Here is a 26,068-nt window from a genome sequence, read left to right on the forward strand (position 1 = left end):
CATTCTCAGCCAACAGAGGTAAAATTGTCGAAACACAGATCGGCCCACCAACTTTTATGCCCATTTTTGCAGAGCGGGATTATATATTTATTGCTAAAATGCCATTGAGCTACAGTATTTAAATATAAAATGGGCACTGTTGTGGTCCTTGAAACTATTTCGTTGCGCGCACTGCATCACATTTGGTGATGCAGTGCGCGCAACAAAATTTGTTTTATTTATTTAAACGTTTACCTACCTGTAAAACTCTGTAATCCATACATTACTACCCCCACCCTGCCACTCCCCCTGCCCACATCACCGCCCTACAGAAACACCTACTGCCGACCGCTACTGAATGAGACCATGATGTACCTGGGTAGGATATCAATCACATGAGCCACAACATGATGCATGACAGATTCAGGCTGCACTCTCCTTCTGGACACTGCCGGAAGTAAGCTGGGAGCAGAGCAAGTATAGTCAGGAGGTGCCTGTCCATGCTTGGGGAGAAAAAACAACAAATATGGAACTGCAATGTGGCGAGCTGGTCTACCATGTCAGAGAGATGGACAGCAATATGTTGCTTTCGAGTAAGATTGTTTAGGCCTGGCGTTTACCAAGACCTTTTATATTTTACTAAAATTATGTGGAGAAGTGTGGCTCAATGGTTAGAGCGGCAGACCCTGATGCAGAGGTCTGGCCCGGGACCAGGGATCAATTCCCGCCTCGGCGAGTCTTGGGCTCAATTTCCTCGGACCTGATAATTCTCGCCTCGGTGCCTATTCCAATCATGGGTCCCACTCTAGGCAATAGCTTGCTTAATCTCCACAACAGCTCCAACAGCGCTGGGATGCCTGGCTTCACCTTGGGGATGCCCAGGAGTTGACATTTCACAGGGAAAAGCCAGGAAGGGTTCCACAGCGGTATGTGTTCCAGTGCCAGGACACCCCAGTTGGGGTATTAGTGAGCTTTGCATGTACAAATTACATTTACATTACATATGTATACTGTAGTTATAAGGGCTTCACAGTATACAGCATGGGGAAGTGGGACTGTCTCCTTTAGCTACTTCTCTAATGGGAAAAATGATTTCCATGCGGAAAAAAATAGTTTGCAGGTGTGTAATCAGAGCTTTCATTTGAAAATATACGTACAGATATTTTCGCATGACTAAATGCAATTCACTAAAGTTTTCCAAGTGTGCACCTCCTGTGCATATGCGTGTATGAGTAGCCGATTTAAAAAATATTTTTGCAAGAACGTTTTTCAATAACAAGGATTGTCAGAATCAGTAGCTGCAGCCAACGCCAGGCCTATTTGATTTTGCTTCTTTTGTGTGTTTTGATCGGTTCTGAAGAGACTTGGAAGGGGGTGCTTCAGTGCCTAAACGATTTACTGCCCTGAACAAAAAGTAGCACTACGTAAACCTATAATCGTGCATTTACAGTTCAGGAAGGACAAGGATTCCGTAGTCATCTGCGTCATTTGAAAATAAAAACATCACTCCCATGGACCTCATGGAGCAGGACTTGGTAGATGGAGGGGTGGTTCAAACTTCTGCCCTGACAGTAGTTAAAAACATTGATACCAATATCACTCATTACAAACCTTATGGCTGAATATTAACAGAGCACACAGAGCTTAATTTGAGCCATTGGCTTCCAGAGCTCGGCACCGGCACTTAAATTGCAACACTGACACTTATGACAGTCTGCCAGATGGTGGCACTATTTGCCTAATTTAGAGATAAGCACAACAACAGTTGTTTATCAATACAATATACATTAGAAATGACAAATTCCTACCACACACGCCATTCTTATGGTTTGGGGGCCTAGAATGGTCTGAACTGTCACACTTGTAGGAGAGGGATGGTTAGCAGTTGTGTCGATAGTGGCATTGGCAGCGCTGACTGGGACAATGTTTGGTGCAAGTTGCAGTGGCTTCCAGACGAGGGCCCTGGCACTTATTTTTTACAAACTAAGCACTGAGACCACATTCATTTTAGCAGCAGGTGCAATTGGGGAACCCTACCAATGAACTTGTGCTACCCATTCACCAAAGGAGCAGAACCCACAATACCTAGGGTTTCTTGTATGGTAGTGGGGTATGGGGCAACACTCCCCTACCTTCACCTCCAGCTCCAGCTCCTCCAGTCGTCATGGCAACGCTCATGGATGTGTATCAGCAAGCAGCCTAACTCCAAAACCCAAAAACACTCAATTTTCGGTCAGTAAAAATAAAAGAAATACGTTTTGACACATTTCGGACTGAGTTTTAGGCTGACAGACAGGGGGTGACAAGTGCCATTGTGCCGCTGCTCTAAACTAGACGTCACTGCCCGACTTGTCAATGCTGCGTGTTTGGAGTACATTCTGCGCGTTTGTATGAATGTCAATATTCGGCATTGTTACTCGGTGTGCACAGGAGTGAAGGGAAATGTCGCGCTCCTGATGTCAGGAGAAAGGGGGCTGACTATGCAGAACAGATGTTATCCGCGCCAGAAAGCTCTATCGCATCTGATGAATGCAGGATTTCCAAGTGAACTTCTGACACATCCTGCAAGAGAGATTTATGGTCTGTGAAAAATAGCTTTCTAGCGTGAGAAGAACCGTACTGGAGCTTAGCGCACTCTCGCTGAACCTGGGTTTCCTGTCGAACGAGGGGCCAATAATTCAATGCACCTGTGTGCAGGTTGCAATGGTCTTGTTCTCAGAAGACTACAATAGGACTATTCAAAGTGGGCCTCTCTAATTTGGTTATGAGATCTGGGATATCAATATTGAGACCTTGAGTCATTATCACCTGTTTTACTCTGTTACAAATAACACTGATATGCTTTGGTTTCTAAATATTAATTTCATCATATTTATAAAGACAACCACTACTTCGTTCTTTTAATTAGAGTGTATTTAATGAATAGGGGCAATTGTGGTTTTATGACAAGTTAAAAGGAATAGAAAAAATCACTATATTTGCCAAAGAAAAAGAGAATTTGTTTCTTCTTCACAAAGGTAAATATAAAAAGGCATGTTTACTCACATAGCTGTAACTCTCTAGTCACCATTCCCAGTTGGAGATTTACAGCTAGATGTACACTTACATTTTCCCACAGCCAGTTATAATGTATCTATAGGGAACAATATTTTCCCAGTCTTGCTAGCCCAACGGAATGGCTTTTTTGCTCCAGATTATTTTTCCTTTCTTTAATTTTGTAGTCAGTGTTATATTAGCACCCATTCAATAAAGAGGCCAGACACGAGGAAATGTGAATTCATATTTCGTTTACGTGAGTTTACGTGAGTTGAGGGTTTTGTAGGGGTTTGGGGTAAGAAGTGAATACATTTTAAGTAATTAATAATTATATTTTAAATTATTATTTACTAATTTGATAAATAATTAAGTTATTTGTGTAAATAATTTTTGTAAAATGTTATGAGATATGAGGGTATGTTTTGGGAAGTACATTCATTATAATTAATTGATAATGAATATTTAATTTATGATAATTGGTTTGTTGATGAACATTTATATTTAGGTTGTAAATATTTGTTTGTTTGAAAGGTTATTTATAGTGCATTTTGATATTTTTGTGGGGATATACAGTGGGAAGTAACCAAGTTAAATGAAGGTAATAATACATTTTGGTTAAAAAACAATTTTTAAAATAAAAAAGTATATTTGAATGAAAATTATTTTTGTATTATATTTATAATACTATTTGAAGGATTTTGTGTTGTATATTTAACATTGCAATATGTTTTTAGTTTTTTACATATTTTATATACAAATATATTTGTATTTTTTACATATTTATATTTTTTTAATTTGATTTGTTCTTGAAGTAATTTTATTTTGTTCAAGATATTTTGTTGCACTTTTATTGTTACACTGATTGGACTCATAATAGTACATTTTACCCCTGGGCTATCCAACACTTTCTCTACTATTGTACTGATTGGATTGGGGATAGTAAATTTTACCCCTCTGGTATCCAACAGTTTCTCTACTGTTGTACTGACTGGAGTGGAAATTGTAAATGTTATCTTTCCGCTATCCAACACTTCCCTATTGTTGCAATTATTGGAGTGGGAATAGTACATTTTACCCCTTTGCTAGCCAACACTTTCCCTACTATTGCATTTATTGGAGTGGGAATAGTAAATGTTACCTTTGTGCAATCCAACAATTCCCCTACTGTTTTATTGACTGGAGTGGGAACAGTAAGTTTTACCCTCCACAATTCAACACTTTCCTACTGTTGTACTGGCTGGAGTAGAAATAGTACATTTTACTCCTCCAGTGTCCACACAATTCTGGTGGTCTATATTCTGTCAGTAAATCCACAGAAAGGCTATAAGGTGGTCATTGGGTGCCTCCACCAGAAATGGCATCATACCAGATTGTTCTGTTATGGTTGTTGGCCCACTAAAAGTTTTGATACTTATGCCTCTTTCTAAGACCATCAAAGTCTTCCAACGAACCACACAAACAATATGCCTGATAGGCAGAGGAGTTTATCATTAACCCTGTTGCTGCCTTATTGAATATATAAACATCAGAGTAGGTTTGCAGGGGGTGTGTGGCTTGAAGCCAATGGCGTAAGAAGCAAAAGTCAGAGCTCCCACCAACAGATCCCCATCAGACCGCATCCTCATGATTCTGGCCAGTGCACAGGGCTCAGACTTGCAAGGAGCCAACTGCTGGTGGTGCAGGCACAACGGGGAAGGATATTTCCTGATGCCGGGGGCCCTGGATCAGCCGCAGCAAGTCTAGACATACTGTGAGCGGCGGGTGGCCTTGCAAAAATGTCACCCACCTGAGTTATAGTGAAGACCATGGAGCCGGCATAGCGGTACATCGAAGGACACCCCAGAAGAGGCCCTGACCCACTGGGGCAATAACTGTGAGTGATCAGACTGCAGTCAGCTGTGCTCGACCCCACTCCCGGTGGCCTTCTGTCTGGGTTAGAGGGGGCCTGGGACTGGTGAGGAAGGAGTTCGATGCAACATCCTTTGAACTGCAGCTTCAGAGGCCATGCAATAAAAGCAGAAAAGACGAGGGCGGCAATACCCACAAGGAAAGAGACCACTTCTCCAGACCCTGAGAGACATGACCAAGGAGCTGCCCAGGGTGGAGAAAGGAGACTGCAGTAGACTGCACACTTGAGGCTCAGAGGTAGGTTGGGGGAAGTCCCGAAGCTGAGAGGGGCGCTGTAGTTCACCTGCCTGATATGCTGGAACCCCCTCGTGAAGAGACTCTCATCCTGGTTCCCGACTCCAGTCTCCCTGCCTGCCCTCCCACCCATTGACCATTCACAGAGCTAGAAGCAGGAGGCCCAACCAGTCCCAAAGAGGAGCAACCCTGGTGCAGCCCCGCAGTGAGGACTGGCCAATGCCTCTAGGGCTGTAAACCCTGGAGCAGCACTAGTGCATGTCAAAGGGCTGGGACCAGAAGGAACTGTTAGCTATTTGAGGGTCTCATCAGCTGACTGGGAGATCGCTGTCCTGGGGACTGCGTGGGAGAAGATGACCGGATGCGGCTCAGCTGCCACTGCAACTCACACAAACATGAATATTGGCCAGGGAGGGAGCGGAGTGGTCCTCTGCCACGGACCCCACTGGCCTCCCAGTGGCCACACAGCAAGCAGTGTGCACCCTGCGGAGCACCATTACTAATTAATTGGGACCCAGCATCCCGGGGGATTGTCAAGGAGATAGCAGAATCCCTTCCCCCGCACCTACATGCTACAGACTGAGCAGGAGTGGGACAGAGGATCACCTCTGGAAAGACTGGTGAACCCACCTTGAGCGCATACCCACAGTTTTAAACCCGGGTTGCCCGGTGGCCTACTCAAGCAGACTAAGAGAGGCGGTGTCAATCTGAAGACCTTGACAACCACGCTACAGCACTGGAAGTGGGCTGACAGCTCTGGCCCGTTCCTCCGAGCACCACACAGAGCAAAAAATGGGTAAATCAGGCCAGAAGAAAGGAATGCTGCTGACGCCCAAGAGAAAGATGGCGCTTCTAAAAGTAAGTGAGATAAAGGAGAAAGCAGCGCTCAGCATTAAGCAAGGTACAACGGCATCTCATGAAGCGTGGGAGGCCAGGATAGATCATCTAGGAGCAGACATGGGGATCCTGAAAGATTTCCATCATCGCTTAGTGGAGCAGGTTACCCTGGCTGCCATAAGCATAGAGGAGCTACCACCAATGGAGTATTAGTTGGAAGTTAAAAGTGAGCGAGATGCTGAGTTGTGCCGGAAAGAATGCTTGGATGGCGGCTGGGCCGTGGAAAAAGCAGAAAATAGATTAGGGGTTCCCCTAGAGAGGTGGAGAGGTATTGGCAATTAGAGTTTGCAACAATGGGGTCCCCAATGATGCTTTGATTACTTTCCTGGAAAATTAGGGGCATGAACACGATGGTGAAACAGCATAAGATTTTCTCATTTCTTAACAGAAGAGGCATTCACATGGCACTCCTTCAAGAGACACACTTAACATCTAAAGAAGTTATGGCACTGAAGAGGCATTGGAGGGGTCAGGCATATTTCACCACCTACTCTGCATATGTGCACAGCACACTAATATGCCTGCTGAGCTGGTTCCTCATACCATGCGCAATAAGTAGGTTCCAGGATGTGGTGTACATATTGGCTAAACGGGAAATCACTTTAAACTGGAAAGCACCAGGAGGGCCCTCTGTCATAACATGGAAGAAATAATTTGAGAAATGGACAGGATACGAAGGAGAGCTGCTAGTGTGGAAGGCAATGAGAGGCATCGGCTCAAGAGGTAGAGCCCGAGCTTAGGAAGCACTGGTTGACAGCTTAAAACACCCAGAAGGCAGAGGACCTCACGCCATGAGGTCCCCTCCACACTGACTCAAGATGCTAGCGAGCTGGGAGGAGATGAGTAATGGCCCGCTCACCAGCACGTCTCTCTGTACTTCACATCGCATCCACACTATTATATCTTCACATATCCTGCGGGGCTTGTTGCTTTTTGAAGATGCGCACTGGTAATTCTTACTGATCATTTTTCTTGTTCCATTACTAAATGGTAGACCTTGCTCGGGTTCTTCTCTTATGAACCTGTACTTTGTGTTTGTTTACCTCTACAGCATTTGTACACTAATGAGCCATAACTGGCTCATCGCAGATGTAACACTTTGAGTGAGTGAAGCGTTCTAGGACATCTAGGATCTCACATCAAGGTTTAATTCTGTCCGGTGAGATTACTCTATTCCTATCACTTTTAACCACGCTTGCTCTAAGAATGGCATAGTACCCCTCCAACCCCTATTTACTTTAATACAGTATAGGAGGTTCATACCTTCTTATTCTTTATCTTCTTGTCCCCTCTGTAGTTCACACCCAACTGGAACTTCATCACTAGAGTCTCGGGCCCTGCCGGGTCGGAATTTCCACCGGCTAAGCGGTGAGCGCCATTCTCACCTTGTTTCTTTCACCTACCCCTTTTTCATTCCTTTATTCTCCTCTTCCTCCCTCTCTTACAGACTACTACCCATTTGCATGTATTTCCCATACAGTTATGACTTATGTAGAAGTTTACCCTTTCCATATAGTTAGCTTTATCTCACATAGAGTACTAGCATATTTTAGAATCGTTTTGTCACACCTTATTCACTTAGATCAACATAGAACCTGCGTGACCGCGTCACTTTTCCTTTCCTTTTTCATCATATGCCTCCTTTACAAAATCCCACCCACTCTCTCACCTTCTATCTCCTTTCCTTCACAAAACCTTTTCACAAGTTCAACCATACAAATTCCTTGTGCACCGTGAAAAAACAAAGAAAAAAATTGTCTTTTCTCGTTTTGGGTTCTCCACTAACTACAGTTTCCATAAGTGACTGTCGCAATGAACAACAAAGTATATACATCATGTTATATGTTCCATCGTTGTCCCTTGTATCTTTCCCAGCCCTGAGGAGTCGCGGAAAGACTATTCCATATGCGACGAAACATGTGTCGGCTGTCTTGCTTGAGAAATTAAAAGAGACCGAACTGTTGACACACCAAACAAGAAATCCTTGTGTATTTTCTGTTAGCTTTGCTTTGTAACATACATGTGTCCACATTGACACACCTTTCCTACTCGTTTGTTGTGTGCATAGGGTATCTTGTTGAAACCGCTCACCAACATACACTGCCCCCCCCACCCATTGTGGAGGAAATTACTAGATGGGAGATCAACCCTTAAAGATATGAGAGCTTATCTAGCGAGATTCTAAGGAACCGACCGTCACTCAGAAGCTGGTTATCTAAGCTAATTTAGGACACGACTCAGGAAAATGGAGGACGGGGGGGAGGGAATTATGAAATTTGATTTGTTGTTTATAGCCAAATGTCAATTGTCACATGACTAATGACATGCAACCAAGATGCTCCTATCACAAGTGGGTGCCCACATGTGTCCGTATATATATATATATATCAACTTGGCAAAGGGCACCATGACCAGTGGTGATTCTTGCAACCAAAAAACAAGTAGCCTAAAACGGCTTTTTGCTGTCAATAGTTTTCCAAATTTTCAAAATGCACTGTGCGCACCCTGAAGCTACAGTACACCCATGCATGTTTGGTAACCTCATGCTTAGGATACTTGGAGGAACAAAGCTGCAGTGAAATCTTTGCAGAGATATGTCCCTACATGAAGGAGGATGGGGGTAATGAACATAATTTCGAAAAAAGAACTAAAAATATGACAAAGGTCACATTCAGTCCAATCTCTAGGCCAACAAATCTGAGTTAGGGTAGCCTGGCACACAATTAACGAAAACGTAGGATGTGTAGCTGTTAAAAAAGTATGTGATTGTGGTATGTTTCAATAAAGCCCGTTTGTGATATCAGAAAGTAAAAGCAAGGTAGCTTAAATCAGTTTATCTCCTGTAGGTAAGCTGAAAGAAAACCGAAAGAAATCTGGTGCCCCACTCTTATCAGAGACAGAGGACTGCCTTGGGGCTTATAAATTGGTTGTGTCATGTTTCTATATGATGGAACTGGAGGAAATTACTGCATTTTGGAAAATATTGCTAAAATTCTAGCAAATGTCATGTTCAGTGTTTGCTACCAACCAGCCAGTGAAAGCAAAAGGGATCTAGCTTGTAACAATAGATTACTGTAGTTTTTATATGGTCCCAAATTTCCTGATCTGCATTAATATTACATTATTGTTTGTGCCCACTACGTTTGCTAGAAAAACCCACTCATGTTTGATTTTGCAGGAACACAGGCCTTCAGGGCAGCATTTTCTTAGTGTGCTGGGAATTATGTTTGCCCCTTTTATAAATGCAAAAAAATAAAGAGAGAATCTGATATTGCCACATTTTTTCGGTACATCTACAAACTGAAATGACATATTGATGTGTGGTTTGTATTAACTCATAGCCCTGAAAAAATAGAAAAAATAAAAAATCGTAGTTTCAATGGGTGCACAATAAGACCTAGTGCTGTCTTTTGGAAATGCTAGTTATTAGACTTTGTTGTTCTAATAGGGCTCTGTCACAATGAAAGAACCAAGAGGCAAGTCAGTGAAAATCACCTTTTTTACATGCTCAGTAGTAAACAGTTAGCACATTAATGCCCGTGTTTGATTTCCCCATCTTTGCACTTTTCTCCAGCAGTAACATTTCTGTTCATCATCAGTGTCTGCATGAATTACGTGTTCTGAGAAAGATTCCAGAAAAGACCAAAACTAGCAATTATGGGCTGTACCCAGAGGAATTTGATTAATTGCTCCGCTCTAAACAGGTTGATATGATTATATATTCAGAAAGAATATGTTGCCACACACATAAAGATATCTTGTAGCCCGGTTATAACAGATTATTTTAATGAATGCCTTAATCTTTTGAAACTGAGCCAAGCAGAAGCAGTCATGCTGCACTGTTCAAGAAGGTCAGACATTTGAATACCATTGTTGTTGTTCCAGGTCGGCAAACCGTTTTCTGTGGTTTCAACTGAAAATACAACTGTCCAGGAGTTAATCGTTGAAGTGCATAATGCCTTTAGAAGAGCTGTGGACCCCCCGGCCAGTAACATGCTAAAAATGGTACGAAAACAATCTCTCGTAAATAGTATAAGATACCTTGCTGCAAATGGAAGTATTGTGTGAACAAATTTATTTTTTCATTTGTATTTCACATATTTTCTTATTATCAATCAGGATTGATAAAGTGTGGCAAATCACCCGGGAGGGTCTCAAGGCGCTGAAGTTGCTAGCTGCTTCGTGGAGAAAGCAGTGAAAAATTAGGCCAATGCAGGAGAAAGCACTCAGAAAATAGGGCGGGAGGAAGGTAAAAAAGCAAAAAACTAGGCAAAAGCAGGAGAAAATACTCAGACAAATGAGGAGAGGAAGGAGAAAGGAGATAAAAACGAGGCAAAAGCAGGAGAAAGCACTTAGATTAAGGGGGTAAAGGAAGGCAAACGCAGGCAAATATGAGAGCAAAAGCAGGAAAACCACTCAGAAAAATGGGGGAAAGGAAGGAGAAAGCAGGACAAAATGAGGCAAAACCAGGAAAATTGCTCAGAAAAATGGGTGGAAGGACTGATAAAGCAAAAGAAAATGAGGGAAAAAGTAACATGGCAGCTAAGCAGCATGGGAGAGTTAGGCCTGGGGCCTTTCATGACATCTAGATACAATCCTAATGTCACAAATGTTAATCAAGAGATGTGCAAGGTAGCAAAAATGTGTGCCTCACAACTTTGTAAAATATGTATGATATATATATATATATATATATATATATATATATATATATATATATATATATATATATATATATATATATATATATATATATATATATATATATATATATCATGCTCCATTTCCCACCATCCATTGTACAGGAAAAGGCACTCACAGGGTTTACTGCAACCAAAATGGGTTTATATCCATAAATTAATTGACGCAAACATGAAAAAGACGCGTTTCGCCTATGGCTTAGTCTCGTATTTCATAAAAGCCGCCATTGAAACATATTTTTTAAGCTATTGGCTGTACAAAATGTCACATGATCTCAATGTGTCATAAAAATCAAGAAAGGCCAAAACATTACTTACAAGGCGGCCATCTTAACACTGTAAAATTCAACTTTATCATTTTTAGTTGTTAACAGTGACATAAGTTCAAGTAAATAACTCGATACTCATACCATTCAACAATGAATATACATAACAATGGCTGCTTAGTTCCATTATGGCCCCATCAATCATTAACTTTTATCGTAACTATAACGCCGTGTATCGGCTAAGTTTGTACAGTGAAATGGTAATTCAGCCGTGTATCGACAACCCCTCTTGATAAAGACACAACTAATGTACTTTTTAATGTGACTCCATAGCAAACTCTGTAACTGATAACATGCCATTCTTACACTGTTTTAACTCAGTCACCTAAATGGACCATCATTTCTTCACACATATTAAGTCCATTCGGTGTCTTGGTTCCCAAATCTATTATATATCTTGATTCCAGCCTTCTGAGCTTTCTGACTCTATCTCCGCCTCTGATTTGTACTGGTACCTGATCTAGACCAAAATAACGCAATAGGTCCCTATTGCTGTTATGCTTCTCAGCAAAGTGCCTCGCTACCGGTTAATTGACGTCAGCTTTAGCGATTGCCCTCATGTGTTCTAATATTCTAAGTTTCACAGAGTTGATTGTACTACCTATGTAGCGAAGGCCACACGGGCACTGTGGGCAATACACCACATAATTCGGGTGACATGTGAGATATTTTGAAATAGGTCTAGGTCTAGGTAATCCCGCTACTTTATAGGACAATGTGCGTTTACTGTGTACGCAAGCCTTGCATTTACTGCATGGATAGAAACCCTTAAGTTCCCTTAGGGTCCCTGATTTCTTATTTTCTGCTTGCAAATGACTCTGCACCAAATCATCTTTTATTGATCGTGCCCTTCTAAAGGTAATCAGGGGAGCAGGTGGAATATCACCTCCGATTACACTGTCAGTTTTTAGGATATGCCAGTTGCGCATCAGTATTAATCTTAAATCTTTGGCATTATCCGAGAAGGTAGTGATCATTCTAAAACTGTTAATATTCTCATTACCTCTTTCCTGGCAATGTCGTGTTGCAAACCAGATCTGACTACAAGAAGGAAGCATTAAGACAGCTTTCAGATGGAAAAATGTTATCAAAAAGTTTCTAAGGAGGTTTATTTGAGAAGCATAGAGAGATACCATGAAATGATCAGACATGGTTGGACAAATCGATGCTGGATATGAATGAGTACTTATTCCTCAGATATTTGAACCCAGTAATGCCAACCTTTTATCACATTCCCAAGATACATAAAAACAGGGATGCTCTTCCTGGGAGGCCAATTGTCTCCTTGAAAGGGAGTCTTACTGAAAATCTCTCGACCTTCATTGACACATTTCTCTATCCTTTAGTGAAAACCATATCAGCATACGTAAGAGACTCACAAGATTTTATGATGCGTATAGAGAAACATGACTGGAAACCAGAGTATAAACTTATTGTGTTGGACATTACCAGCTTGTTCACAGTAATACAACATGAACATGGTTTGGAAGCAGTGTCACATTTCTTGAAAAATAAATCATTGATATTTTCTGAACATAATAAAATGCTTTTACAATTCACTGAATTCTGTTTGAAAAACAATATTTTCATATTTGATGATAATTATTACCACCAGGTGTCCGGGACAGCGATGGGCACCTGCTTCGCCCCCAGCTATGCGAACTTGTTCGTGGGCTGGTGGGAGGAGCAGGTATCCAGGTCGCCAGGAGAGATGGAGATGAATAGGGTCATCGCCTGGTATAGGTACATCGACGATTTATGTATTGTTTGGGATGGCTCAAGTGAGTCAGCAGTCACCTTCAATAAATGCATGAATAAGAATGTGATCAATTTGGAATTCAGTGGTGATATCAGTTCAGATACAGTGAATTATCTAGATCTCCAAATCAACATAGTGAACAACTCAGTACATGTATCCCTTTATCGCAAACCAACAGCAGGGAATTCGATCCACCATGCTGCTAGTAATCATCCACCAAGCTTGGTGAGGAGCATCCCTTATGGGGAATTGCTCAGAATGAAACGGAACAGCACAACGGAAGAAGACTTCGAGAGTGCTGCTAGTAAAAGTATCGACAGATTTGTTAAAAGGGGCTATAATAGCAAATTTCTATCGGATACTCTCAATAAAGTGAGGAAATTAGCGAGGAAAAATCTCCTAACCAATCAGAAAAGACAGGAAAGAGGTAATGAGAATATTAACAGTTTTAGAATGATCACTACCTTCTTGGATAATGCCAAAGATTTAAGATCAATACTGATGCGCAACTGGCATATCCTAAAAACTGACAGTGTAATCGGGGGTGATATTCCACCTGCTCCCCTGATTACCTTTAGAAGGGCACGATCAATAAAAGATGATTTGGTGCAGAGTCATTTGCAAGCAGAAAATAAGAAATCAGGGACCCTAAGGGAACTTAAGGGTTTCTATCCATGCAGTAAATGCAAGGCTTGCACACACAGTAAACGCACATTGTCCTATGAAGTAGCGGGATTACCTAGACCTAGACCTATTTCAAAATATCTCACATGTCACACAAATTATGTGGTGTATTGCGTACAGTGCCCGTGTGGCCTTCGCTACATAGGTAGTACAATCAACTCTGTGAAACTTAGAATATTAGAACACATGAGGGCAATCGCTAAAGGTGACGTCAATTACCCGGTAGCGAGGCACTTTGCTGAGAAGCATAACAGCAATAGGGACCTATTAGGGAACTCTTGCGTTATTTTGGTCTAGATCAGGTACCAGTACAAATCAGAGACGGAGATAGAGTCAGGAAGCTCAGAAGGCTGGAATTAAGATATATAATAGATTTGGGAACCAAGACACCGAATGGACTTAATATGGGTGAAGAAATGATGGTCCATTTAGGTGACTGAGTTAAAACAGTTGTAAGAATGGCATGTTATCAGTTACAGAGTTTGCAATGGAGTCACATTGAAAAGTACATTAGTTGTGTCTTTATCAAGAGGGGTTGTCGATACATGGCTGAATTACCATTTCACTGTATAAACTTAGCCGATACACGGCGTTATAGTTACGATAAAAGTTAATGATTGCTGGGGCCATAACGGAACTAAGCAGCCATTATTATGTATATTCATTGTTGAATGGTATGAGTATCGAGTTATTTACTTGAACTTATGTCACTGTTAACAACTAAAAATGATAAAGTTTAATTTTACAGTGTTAAGATGGCCGCCGTGTAAGTATAGTTTTGGCCTTTCTTGATTTTTATGACGCATTGAAATCATGTGACATTGTGTACAGCCAATAGCTTAAAAGAATATGTTTCAATGGTGGCTTTTATGAAATACGAGACTAAGCCATAGGTGAAACGCGTCTTTTTCATGTTTGCGTCCATTATTTATGGAAATAAACCCATTTTGGTTGCCGTAAGCCCTGTGAGTGCCTTTTCCTGTACAATGGATGGTGGGAAATGGAGCATGATATGTACGCGGCTGCACCGCCGCGTTGGAGGCACCCATCTTTGAAGTGCGCTGTGTGAATGTGCAAGCGGAGCGGTAATATATATGCACAGCTGGGGCCAATTACAATTAGAATAAAGCACGGGGAGATGTAACCGCAATGATTTGGACTGATGTGATGCGGCCTCTGATGAGAAGCGACAAGGCTTCGAAACGCGTAAGGCCAAAGGACAACAACACAGGACTTGCAAGCTGCATGTTTCTCTAATAAAGGTTTTGGCAAACCGACCTGCGAGTGGTGAGCGGCCTCAATTCCGAGTGAATAGTTTGAATATATATATATATATATATATATATATATATATATATATATTTAAAAAAACGAATGTATGTCTGTCTGTCTGTCTGTCTGCCGGTCTGTTTGTCCTTCATGCATTACTACACCATTCATCCGATCACCATGAAACTTTGGGAAGTTTTTTGAGTACACTCCCGCGAAGGTTTCTGGCATAAAAATGTTTTAAATATCGGCCCCCAGGGCCCTCATAATCTTTCGAATACTGATGTATGCACCAAAAGGAAAAACTACAAATCGTGTATCCACAAACACTCGAATAAATAAATAGAATTAAAACACCATTCATCCGACCGCCAGGAAACTTTGGGAAGTTGTTGAGTACACTCCCGCGAAGGTTTCTGGCATAAAAATGTTTTAAATATCGGCCCCCAGGGCCCTCATAATCTTTTTTTAATACTGATGTACGCACCAGACGGAAAAACAAAAAAATGTGTATCCATAAGCACTCAAATAAATATATAGAATTAAAACACCATTCACCCGATTGCCAGGAAACTTTGGGAAGTTGCTGAGTACACTCCCGGGAAGGTTTTTGGCATAACAATTTTTTAAATATAGGCCCCCCAGGGCCCTCATAATCTTTCGAATACTGATCTATGCACCAAACGGAAAAACAGAAAATCGTGTATCCACAAGCACTCGAATAAATAAATAGAATTAAAATGACACTTTGAAATGTTTTCCATATTAAAATGAATAAGTTTCAATAAATATCACACAATGTAAATTGAATGTTATCATAACGAGTTTCCTTGAATTTCCTTTCTTCGGAGATCGCAGCAACGCGCGACGGGTAAGCTAGTATTGTATAGAAACGAGCCTGCAGCTCACTTTTGAGTTTTATAATGAACCTGCTGAGTGTAAAATGCTGCACATTTGATTCAAAGGGCCGTAGCACCAAATGTGAGCTCTGGTGGTGGCCACAGGTTTGGGCTCACTGGTGTATTAAGTGGTTAAAGAGCTGGAGCAGTGTTATTTTAATAATTTAGAGAGTGATAAATCGCTGTTAGTCACAGGAACTTTTAAAGTGAAACTTTTGGTTGGAGATATAACATAAGTTATTGACATACCAAAAGTAAATAACTAAACACAACACAATAATATAGCACCAGAATAGCCCATCACATAAAACAGTCAAACCAGATAGCAACAAAAAACTGCAGTACGACGAAAAGAAAATCCCATTGCAATAATGCAACCCAAAAAGACAGCAGCACGAAAGCCAGACCACATTACCAGCACAACCACATGAAATGCAGCAAGGGGCAGATTTACACATTAGTCATACAGTGCTGCATTGATTGAAAGGGAGAAAGAAGGTCTGCTCTCCTCACTAGCACTTTCACACAACCAGACTGCCTATTGCCATTAGTGCACCTTTGCACCACATTGCAACAACTAGCATTGTTTTTGTACTGGAAGGGTATAATTCTTGTGAAAGATACTATGCAAATATTACCCTGGAAAGTAATATCCCAAATAAACATGTTGCACTAGTTGACATAAACCCAGCAACAAATGTTAGGAGATCTGCATATCCTAAATGTGCAGAAACAATCTTGTCACACATTATCAACTTCTATAATATGGTGTAAAAAGGTGTTTGGAGAAAACACTACCCTACCAATGCCAGGTAAAAGTGTTTTGTTATACAGCTATATTTGACAACGTGACCCACATAAATATTCTACCACTACTGGGGAAATTGGCACTGTTAAAATTAAGCACCTCTCATAAATGTGGGTCCAAAACTTGTAAAAATAATTAAAAGCGAATGACTGTCTTTGGTTTGCACTTTAACAGTTCTGTCTTTAGCTCAAAAGTTATATTTGTTATATATCTGGTTACTTTAGAAATGGAATCCTGAAGCAGCAAAAACTGCTGCACGTTGGGCGAGTGGCTGCGAACAGGAACACAGCACGAGTGATAAGAGAGTGATTAAAGGTAAATTAAGCAACTTTTCGATTACAGTGTCTAATCTGGCTCTTTTTTGACACCAACAATGTGACCCATGCCACAATTTGCTTTTCAATACAGTAATCCATATTTGTAAAGCGCAAACATATCACCCCTTATGGTTTCAAGGTGCTGGGGGCCATTGGGGAGAATAAGTGAGCTATTGTCCAGAGTCACATGATGCTGTGCTGAGTTGCCTCCAGAGAATGAACCTTGAGTCCTACGCTCCAGAGTCAGCTCCTCTGGCCGCTGTGCCACACCTCTCAACCTTATGCGACAGAGGTTGCAAAATTTTGCTCATTCCGCCTGTGAGTGGCAGGCAACTGTTCTTGATGGCCATTAGAGGTGGGGCATAGTAGACATTATTCCCAGCGTCTCAATCTTTTCACAGCCCCCTGCTAGTGCAGCAAAATGTATCAATTGATCTAGAACAAGCCTATCCTGTAACATGGAGCTGCTGAATTTCCTCTTTCCTTGGAAAATTTATATTTTGGTCCCAGCATCAACTGCTTCCATTACTAGAGGTCCCACAAAGAAATATTTGACAGGTGTCTTACAAAAATGTGGGACATAGCTGCTCGTCTTATGGAGTTAGGTAAACATGTACAAAAATAAATGTGGAGTCATTAAAATTCATGACTCTTTGTAAGAAAACTCTATGCTTTTTATTAAACTATGTAACAAATAGCAGTTTATTTCTTAAGACCATACAATGATGTCAGTAACAGCTCACAAAGCACATCTGGTATTTTATCTTTCTGTGCACCAGTGCCCACTTACTGAATTGGTACCACGTATGGTGCATACTATGGTAAAAAAAATAAACTGACCCTGCCCTGTGCCCTGGCCATTGGGTTGTGTCTCCATGCCCTGTGGCATAATCGACTGAACCCAACTCAAACATCTCCATGAGCCATGGCTCCTCTTGTGCAGCAGGCTAATCAATGCTCATCAGTATACGTTTAGTCCTTATAGAACCCTGAACTGATTTATAATTGATCCGGTATTAAATTGATGGATAACTGTGTGCTACCTGTAAAGTGTATTGATTTTAAAACCTGAGGACAGTGATTTCAGTACATTAGAATTTATAGACATAAATACATGTTAGAGAAGATAGAGATGGTAATATTAGAGAAATGTATTATTAAATGTGGAAATCTGTACAAAAATCTCATCGTTATTGCTTGCAATTTTCCAATCATTTTGCACAATATTTTTTAAAGAATTATGCAATTTTGCAAAGCAAACCTCAATGAGAAATTGTACACGCCAGAAAGACAACATTAGTTTGCTTGTGAAACACAACTGGAAGCCCTGGCAGAACTTAATTTTATGACTCAGCCTTAGGAAGTATTTTTTGAAGACGCAGGATTCGCTATTTGTTCAGAAGATTGAAAATGGCACCATGGTCTACATTTATGAGAGACTCACTGCATTTGACTTATGGTGTACTTTACTACAGTGCTAAGAGGCAGTGGGGCCTAGTTTCCACGCTTTTATTAGGTATCATGGTACATTTGCAAAGCATTAGCTTTTCATCCTCTCCATACATGAAGACTATTGAGACAATTCTCCTCTAAGGATACAATGGGTGCTATTTGTTACAAGTCAAATATAATATGAAACAGAAATCGAAAAATGTAAGTTGAAGTTTAGCATTGCCATTTCCCTAAAATATTTCAGAAAATTCAAATTGTCAGACTATGGACCGTTGTACTCGTAATATGGTCCCAAAGGTGCTCCTACGCACTAGGAGGGAAGGAGAGTTATGGGAAATTGTGTTGTTTGTTGAATGGGAGGCACCCCCTGCTCAAGAAGCAGCCATAATCCCAGTAGAGAACTGCAAAAGTCACTAAATTAAGCTGTGCTTAATCCTTTGCACAAAAAAAGCAATCAGGCTTAATTTAGAGACTATGTGTAAAGTTATTATGTGACACACAAACAGTAAAAAGTCAAAACACAACACAAGAAAAACCATGCACCAATTCAGAAAAATAGAGCAAATCTTTATAAATTATTTGTAACCAGAGACATAAAAATCCAATCGGAAGAACCGGAGTCATAAACTTTGAAAGTTTTTGTAAAAATCTACAGCCTGATTCATCAAGCCGAAATCGGCTCGCAAAGGGCCAGATTCTGAGAATCTGGCCCTTTGCGAGCGCTATTTTTGCATTTGGGATTCATCATCCCAAATGCAAAAATCGGTAATAGCGATTTCGCTAAATTGCGAGGAATTACATTTAAGGAATCTCTATTTGAGATCCCTTAAATGCAATTCATCAACCATTTTTAAATTGCTAATTCGCAATTTCGGGCCGCTATTTACCGAGAGGTCAGACCTCTCGATAAATAACAAAAACTTAGAAAAATGCTTTTAAAAGCATTTTTCTAAGTTGCATGTTGCACACACACATGTCCTTTGGACATGTGTGTGCGCAACACCAGTTTCAATTTGCATTTAAGGGGTGCTACAGGGTGTCCTTTGGACACCCCTGGCACCCTTTAAATCGCTATTTTTTATTTGCATGTTTGTAAAGCGCTGTGAATAAACTCCCGTAGGTGTATCTCCGCGCTGATGACAACCAGTAGAAACTGACAACAAAAACAATGAAATTAAATACAGTATAGGCTCCTATGATCCAGCAGATAGTATTTAAAATAAATTAAAAAGGAAGGTTTTTAAGTATTTCCTAAATTGAAGATGATTATGGCATTGTCTCAGTGGGAGCGGGAGTGAGTTCCAAAGACTGGGGCCAACTACGGACAGAGCCCTGCCACCTAGCCTTGATTTAGTTATCTTTGGGACACTTAGTAGCAACTGGTCACTGGATCTAAGAGCACGGGTAGGGACATAAGGGACAAATTTCCTGGCCAGATATTCTGGTCCCAATTGATTTAGGCCCTTGTGAATAATACAGCAGGTCTTAAACTTCACTCGCAAGCGTATTGGTAGCCAGTGAAGTTTATGAAGTAATGGTTTTGAAGGGGATCTGGGGGGTGCATTTAGCACCAACCTAGCTGCTGTATTTTGCACCACCTGTAGGCGATCCAAAACCTCCTCATTTGCACCTGCCAAGAGACCGTTACAGTAATCAAGGCGGCTTATGATCAGCGCCTGAACTAAGGTCTTTCTATAAGAGTCAGGGAGAAAAGGAAAGATTTTATGAAGGAGACCAATCACATGAAAGCAAGATCCCACAGTAGTATTAACATTTTGCTTCATGGACTGCTCCGGCTCCAATCTGACTCCTAAGTTCTTGATTACTGTTTTTGGCTCAGGAACTGGGTCCAGATCAGGAGGCCACCAGTCGGGGGACCATTGAACCCTGGCTTCCCCGAAAAGCATCACCTCTGTCTTTCCAACGTTACACAGGAGAAAGTTGGATGACATCCACCTTGCAACTGCCTTCATCCCATCCGAAAATGATTGAATAGTTTCTGGGGTAGGATGTTTAAAGGGGAAGAGCAGCTGCATATCGTCCGCGTAGGACACTGGATGGAAACCAAAAGCTCTAGTAACATCTGCCAAGGGAGCCACATAGGTGTTAAATAAAGTTGGGCTCAGGCAGGAGCCCTGCGGGACTCCCTTGTTAATGCTAACTTCTTCCGACCTAAATTCACCCATGGTGACAGATTGGGTACGGTGGGAGAGGAAGCTCTTGATCCAGTCCAGGGCTCTACCGCCGATACCACTCACAGACAGGCGTTCGATCAGGATGGCATGAGAGATCGTATCGAACGCTGCCGATAAATCTAGGAGCACCAGGACAACGGAGTAACCCCTGTCCTGGTACAGCCGCAGATCGTCCGTTATCGACAGCAAGGCCGTTTCAGTGCTAAATTTTGGCCTGAAACCTGACTGTGATGGATCGAGACTACCAGATTGTTCTAGGTAGGTGGAAAGGTGTTTATTGGTGTGCTTTTCAATAATCTTCCCTAAAAATGGCAGGAGGGAGATAGGCCTCAGGTTAGACATGTTGGTCCAAGGAATAGATGTATTCTTCCTAATGGGTCTAACTAGGGCTTTTTTCCAACATAGTGGAACAACTCCAGATGTCAATGAGAGATTCACCAGTCTCTGAACGTCAGGGCCTAGTGTACTTCCCAATGGACCCATAAGTCTGGCTGGAAGCAAGTCCGCCGGGCTTCCACTTTTAATATCAGTGAACAATTTTTGGACCTCGATTAACAATATTTCAGGGAAATCGTCAAAAGAGGAAATGTTGGTAGGTGCTATCTGGGTCACAGTGTGGTTATCCTGGCTACTTATGACAGAGCTAAGTGCCTCAATTTTATTATAGATGGCATCGATTTTTTCTGAGAAAAAGCAGGAAATACTGTCACAGAGCTGTTGTGGCCTTTTGGCCCATAGGAATGAATGGGGAGTTATTCCTTATTTGCGATTAGCAATTTGCTACTCGCAAATAAGGAATGTGTAGGAATCGCTATTTATTTAGCAATTCCTACATGAATACCGTTTTGCAAGTCCTTTATAGCGATTCGCTATGAATCGCTATTAGGGGCTCGCAAAACGGCCCGTTGATGAATCAGGCTGTTAGTGCTTTAAAGCTCAAAATTCCAACCACAAATATCCGGGCGCACGAGACCGGGTGAAATAATAAAATATGGCTGACCATGAGGGAGGGCGGGTCATATACAAAAAGTGGATTAAGTCCAGTTGGTGTTTACCTTCAGAGTTAAATGAGGGTTTGAAAAAAATGTTCTGAGAAGGAAGAGTTTAGGAGGGCAAGGCTTCAGCGGGGTCTGAAGAAGGAGAGTTATTGTCGGAGAGCCACTGGACAAATTTGCAGTGAAGATTTCAACGTTCTGATTTGGTCACTCTTTTGGAAGTCAAACATCTTCAGTGGGATGACGCTGGAGGATGTGGCCAACAACAATTCAGGATGGTGGATATCCCTTTGCCAAGTGACATCTTAATAGGATTTTCTGCTACATAGAAGAACGTAGTGGGAGCTAAACTGAGGTCAGGCTGCGCAGAGATGACCCTCGAGCAGATCGAGGAGCGGATTGGTCCAGATCTTTCCTCAGTTCTCAGAGCAGTTTTTAGTTAAAATTTCACGTGTTGGATTTTGGCTATCTGGGCATATTTAACACAACAACCAAGGGTCCAGGACTGGAGGGGTACTACTTGGGGGTTCAGGACTTACTCAGGCATGGGTCCAGGTGCAGGTAAGAGATGGTCAGAGCCTGTAATGTCCATGTGGCTCTGAAAAGAAGGCCAGCAAACAAGCCCCTGAACTGCCCCTGGTAGTCCTGGGTTCAAGTGATGATGTAGGGCTCGAGCAGAAGGTCTGTTCTCTGAGGGTTCAAGCACGCTCCAGGCAGCATAGCAGTTCTTCAAGCTACAACAAGCAGTTTTGTGGAGTACACAGCAGTCCATCCTCTGAGAGTAATTCCGCAGTGAACTGATTAATGGATCTGAGGTACCTATTTTTATATCTTGTGCCCTTTTTGAAGTAGGATAAATGCCTAGATGTTTTCCTTTGGAGTGCTTGGAATTTCCAGGGAAAATGCAGTGGTGCCAAGCTCTTTGTATGAACACAGAGCGCAGCCTATTCAATTGCAAGTGGGGCTGTTCCCAGAAATGCCCCCATGCTGCCAGCAGATTGCCCATTCTGGCATACCTAATGCCTCTATCGTGTGACTGCCTGGGAGGAATTAAAAAAGTCTGAAAAATCTGCCAACTACGCCCAGCCGTGTGACCTAGGTCAGGCCGCAGGCACCAAATAGCAAAGGGCGGGAAAATGGCAACTTTTTCAAAGTGGCATTTTCAAAATTTTGATCTAATCTCCAGCTTTACCATTAAAGAGGATTTTTAATTACAATTTCATAGATATAAAACACCAAATTCTGATATGCCTTCAATCAAAAGTTAGAACTTATTAAATATAATGAGGTAGTCCAATGTTATCCTAGGGGAGAGGTTGGACTCAATGTAGTGGAAAATGAATTTAGCAGTTTTTCACTACCAGGACATTTAAAACTAAAAAGTAGATGTCCAAACTTTTAATAACAGTGCACCCTGCCCAAGGGCTGCCTCTGGCCTACTTTACGGGTGACATATGCAAAAAAAGGAGAGTTTAAGGTTTGTCAAGAGGGTTATTTTCGGAAGTCGATTTGGCAGTTTAAAACTATATTTAGACTGCACTGAGAGGAGGCCTGGGACATTTTAAGGGCCACTTCAGTTGGGTGCACAATAAGTGCTGCAGGCCCGCTAATAGCATTTCATTTACAGACCCTGGGTATACGGTATGTGAATCTACAAGGGACTTATAAGTAAATCAAATATTCCAATTAGGTATAAGACCATGTTTAGAGAGTGAGCAAAAGGACTTTAGCACTGGTTAGGAATAGTAAAGTGCACAGAGTCCTATGGCCAACAGAAACAAATTTCAGCAAAAATGGAGGGAAAAGGGCAAAGGTTTTGGGGGAAGATTAATTTGAGGCAACTGGTCTAACAAGAGGGCAGCACAAGTTCTACTAAAATATTGTGCTGCTGCTCTCTTCCCCAGAGTTGGGGTTCATTCTGGCTGCCTAGAGCCATGCACACACATTTGCAAAAGTGTGTGCATGATGTCTAGCAAAGGTTTTGCACTGGAAGGGAACCCTTTTTCTACACTGTATGGTGTTGCATAGTGCAGCATATATGCAAATTGGGAAAGGTTAGGAGAAATAAAAATGTTTCTCCTTGATAGTGCCTGCCATGGGGGGATAATCTTTCCATACAAAGCCATGTCTACCATTGTTAGTAGATGTAGCTTTGATTAAAAAAGACACACATGCACCACTCATGCAACACCACCCTGATGCAAAGTAACACAACGCAGCACTAAGGTCTATTTGCAATATTTTGCCTTATTTTCGAGATACTTTCCATAGTTTATCAACACTTTCCACTAGTTTGTATCACATTGCCTGATTTTGCACTGGTACAAAGTGTTGATGAATCTGCTCCTGAGTCTCAATCCCACACACTACCTCTCTGAGGCACCTTGGACTGCTCACCTTCACTTGCTTGACAGTCAGCAATGACGCCAGGACAACAGAGGTAACCAGCCCCAACCACCAAACACAGCTTGCGCTGGGCCCCATATTCCTACCCTACTGAACGCACTTTGATAGACAACTATGTCAGAGTAGCATTGCGTGATCCATAGCCTCACACAATTTTGGGATATGATGTGTACTGGTAGCATAGTATTCCAGTACAACTTACTACACCTACACCAGGGATCATCAACCTTTTCTGTAATAAGAGCTACTCATATTAAATGAACATCATATAGAGCTGCTGATATCATTAGTGTTGTAATATTGACCACATCAGAGAAGTTATATAAGTACTCATTCAATGCAAGATTATCGGGAGTATTCACCTCGGTACACCAGGCTACATAACCAGTGGTACTGTAAAAAAGGCGTTTTCAATTTGGAATTCTTACAGGGTTCAGGCACAATAGCCATAGCTACAGGATAACAAGGAAATAATAAGTCTCCCCAAACCTGCATAATTTATCACTCAAATTGCAGCTTTATATGTAACATAACATAACATGACATAACATAACCTGTATTTGTGAAGTTCACGTTTATTCTAAAATGTATCTTGATGCTGAAATAACATATGTTCATTTGTACCCTACTCACTGGTTGGAATGGAAATTCAATTGAAAAGTCAATCAATTTTCTCCAAACATCAGCTTATGAAGTCTGAAAACACACACATTTGTCTCTTGAAGAAACACTTTTTAATTTAGGTATACATATATCAACTCAAATAAACAGAAGCTTCTATGTTAGTTGACTGGGCTGCATGCAGTAGAGCTACTTACAGGTAGCAGGAGAGCTACCAGTAGCTCACAAACTACTTGTTGGGAAAGCCTGGCCTAGAAACATTTCAGAAGGATCCCATGCTTTGGATGTGTTGGTAAACTGCAGCACACATGGAATGAGTGGATGTTTTTGAGAAATTAAAATACTTCTTCTTGTTAATGCCTGCTTCAAGAAGGCTTCCGTTTTTATGCAAAGCCAGATCTGGTTGTCTCAGTAGATAGGGCATTGCATCAAAAAACAGTTTATTTGCTCAGTTCCTCTCGAGTAATGCCCCAGTAACTCCTACTCCCTTGATACAACATGATGCAGAGCTGGACAAAGCACCAAATACCTATTGCTGTGAACATTTAATACCAATATGTTGTTTTGCCTTGCCTTGCGATGCACACAACCTTAGTGGATCTGGACCAAAGTGTAATTTGATCCAAACCAAAGTGAGGTGCGCTAGCTGCTGCCAAAACGACTTCCTGAAATTTGCATTTGTAGCTATTTTGTGTGCCTGACCGGGTCAAATAAGCATTTCATTCTCCTGAAGTTAATAATTTAGGCAGTCCTAAATTGTGTGATGATAGGTGTTACTATTTTCAACACTCAGGCCTGCTGTGTTTTGTGTATTTTAATCAGCCTCATTGTCCAAACTATGGCTATTATGTTTTTTAGCTGTAGAAAAGAAAGTGTAGATCATGATAGGACAAAATAGACTCTGAAATGCCCTACACTAATTTTACTATTAATTTTTCTTTTTGCTATCCTTGATTGATTTTCTGAAGTGCACTCATTTAAATGTATTTTTTCCTTTTTTTTAGGTTTCACATGTGGCGAAAACCTTTTTATGTCCTCATTTCTTGCGGACTGGAGGGATGTGATTGCATCTTTTGACAGTGAGAAGGTTGATTATGCGTACGGCTCTGAAAACCCTTCGATAAACGGCAAAGAGATAAGACATTATACACAGGTAGGTCTTCAATTTCAATACAGTCTTCAATCATCTTCATTTTTAGGAACTGTGTGAGTTATCTTTCTTTTGAACTAAATGTTAGCACTTTGTTTTGTCTATGTTGCAATAAGTTGGTTCAATGTTGCGAGATACTTTAAAAAACAATACTTCCTTTCTGAATTAATTAGAATGTTTCCAAATACAACATAAGATGAAATGGGATGACACATCACTGTTAAAAATTGACCTGTTGGTTGACTGACGTATGAGCCCTGGTCAAGCAGCAACCACACTCCAGGATATGAGGTAGGCAAATCCTAAATGAACCTGTACTCACCCTCTGATAGCTTGGCACAGAGCTCTAAGGCTAAACGTACAGGCAATTAGTAGAGTATCTGTGCAACAACACACAAGAAGATCCCACACCCGATTTAGAAAAGCAGAGTAT

At 41.3% G+C, this 26,068-nt stretch overlaps 1 protein-coding gene across 1 annotated transcript in view; it reads left to right on the plus strand.

The window, feature by feature from the left end:
- The window catches only part of LOC144761289 (cysteine-rich venom protein-like), an 81,304-nt gene that overhangs the window by 12,213 nt on the left and 43,023 nt on the right, over positions 1 to 26,068 (plus strand). Inside the window, exons 4-6 of the mRNA XM_078646740.1 lie at positions 9,940 to 10,059; positions 16,724 to 16,814; positions 25,490 to 25,638. Coding sequence (XP_078502866.1) covers positions 9,940 to 10,059; positions 16,724 to 16,814; positions 25,490 to 25,638 — 360 coding nt within the window. The remainder of the gene's footprint in view (positions 1 to 9,939; positions 10,060 to 16,723; positions 16,815 to 25,489; positions 25,639 to 26,068) is intronic.

This window comes from Lissotriton helveticus, chromosome 6 (assembly GCF_964261635.1).
Source record: "Lissotriton helveticus chromosome 6, aLisHel1.1, whole genome shotgun sequence".
In the NCBI taxonomy this organism is placed as follows: domain Eukaryota; kingdom Metazoa; phylum Chordata; class Amphibia; order Caudata; family Salamandridae; genus Lissotriton; species Lissotriton helveticus.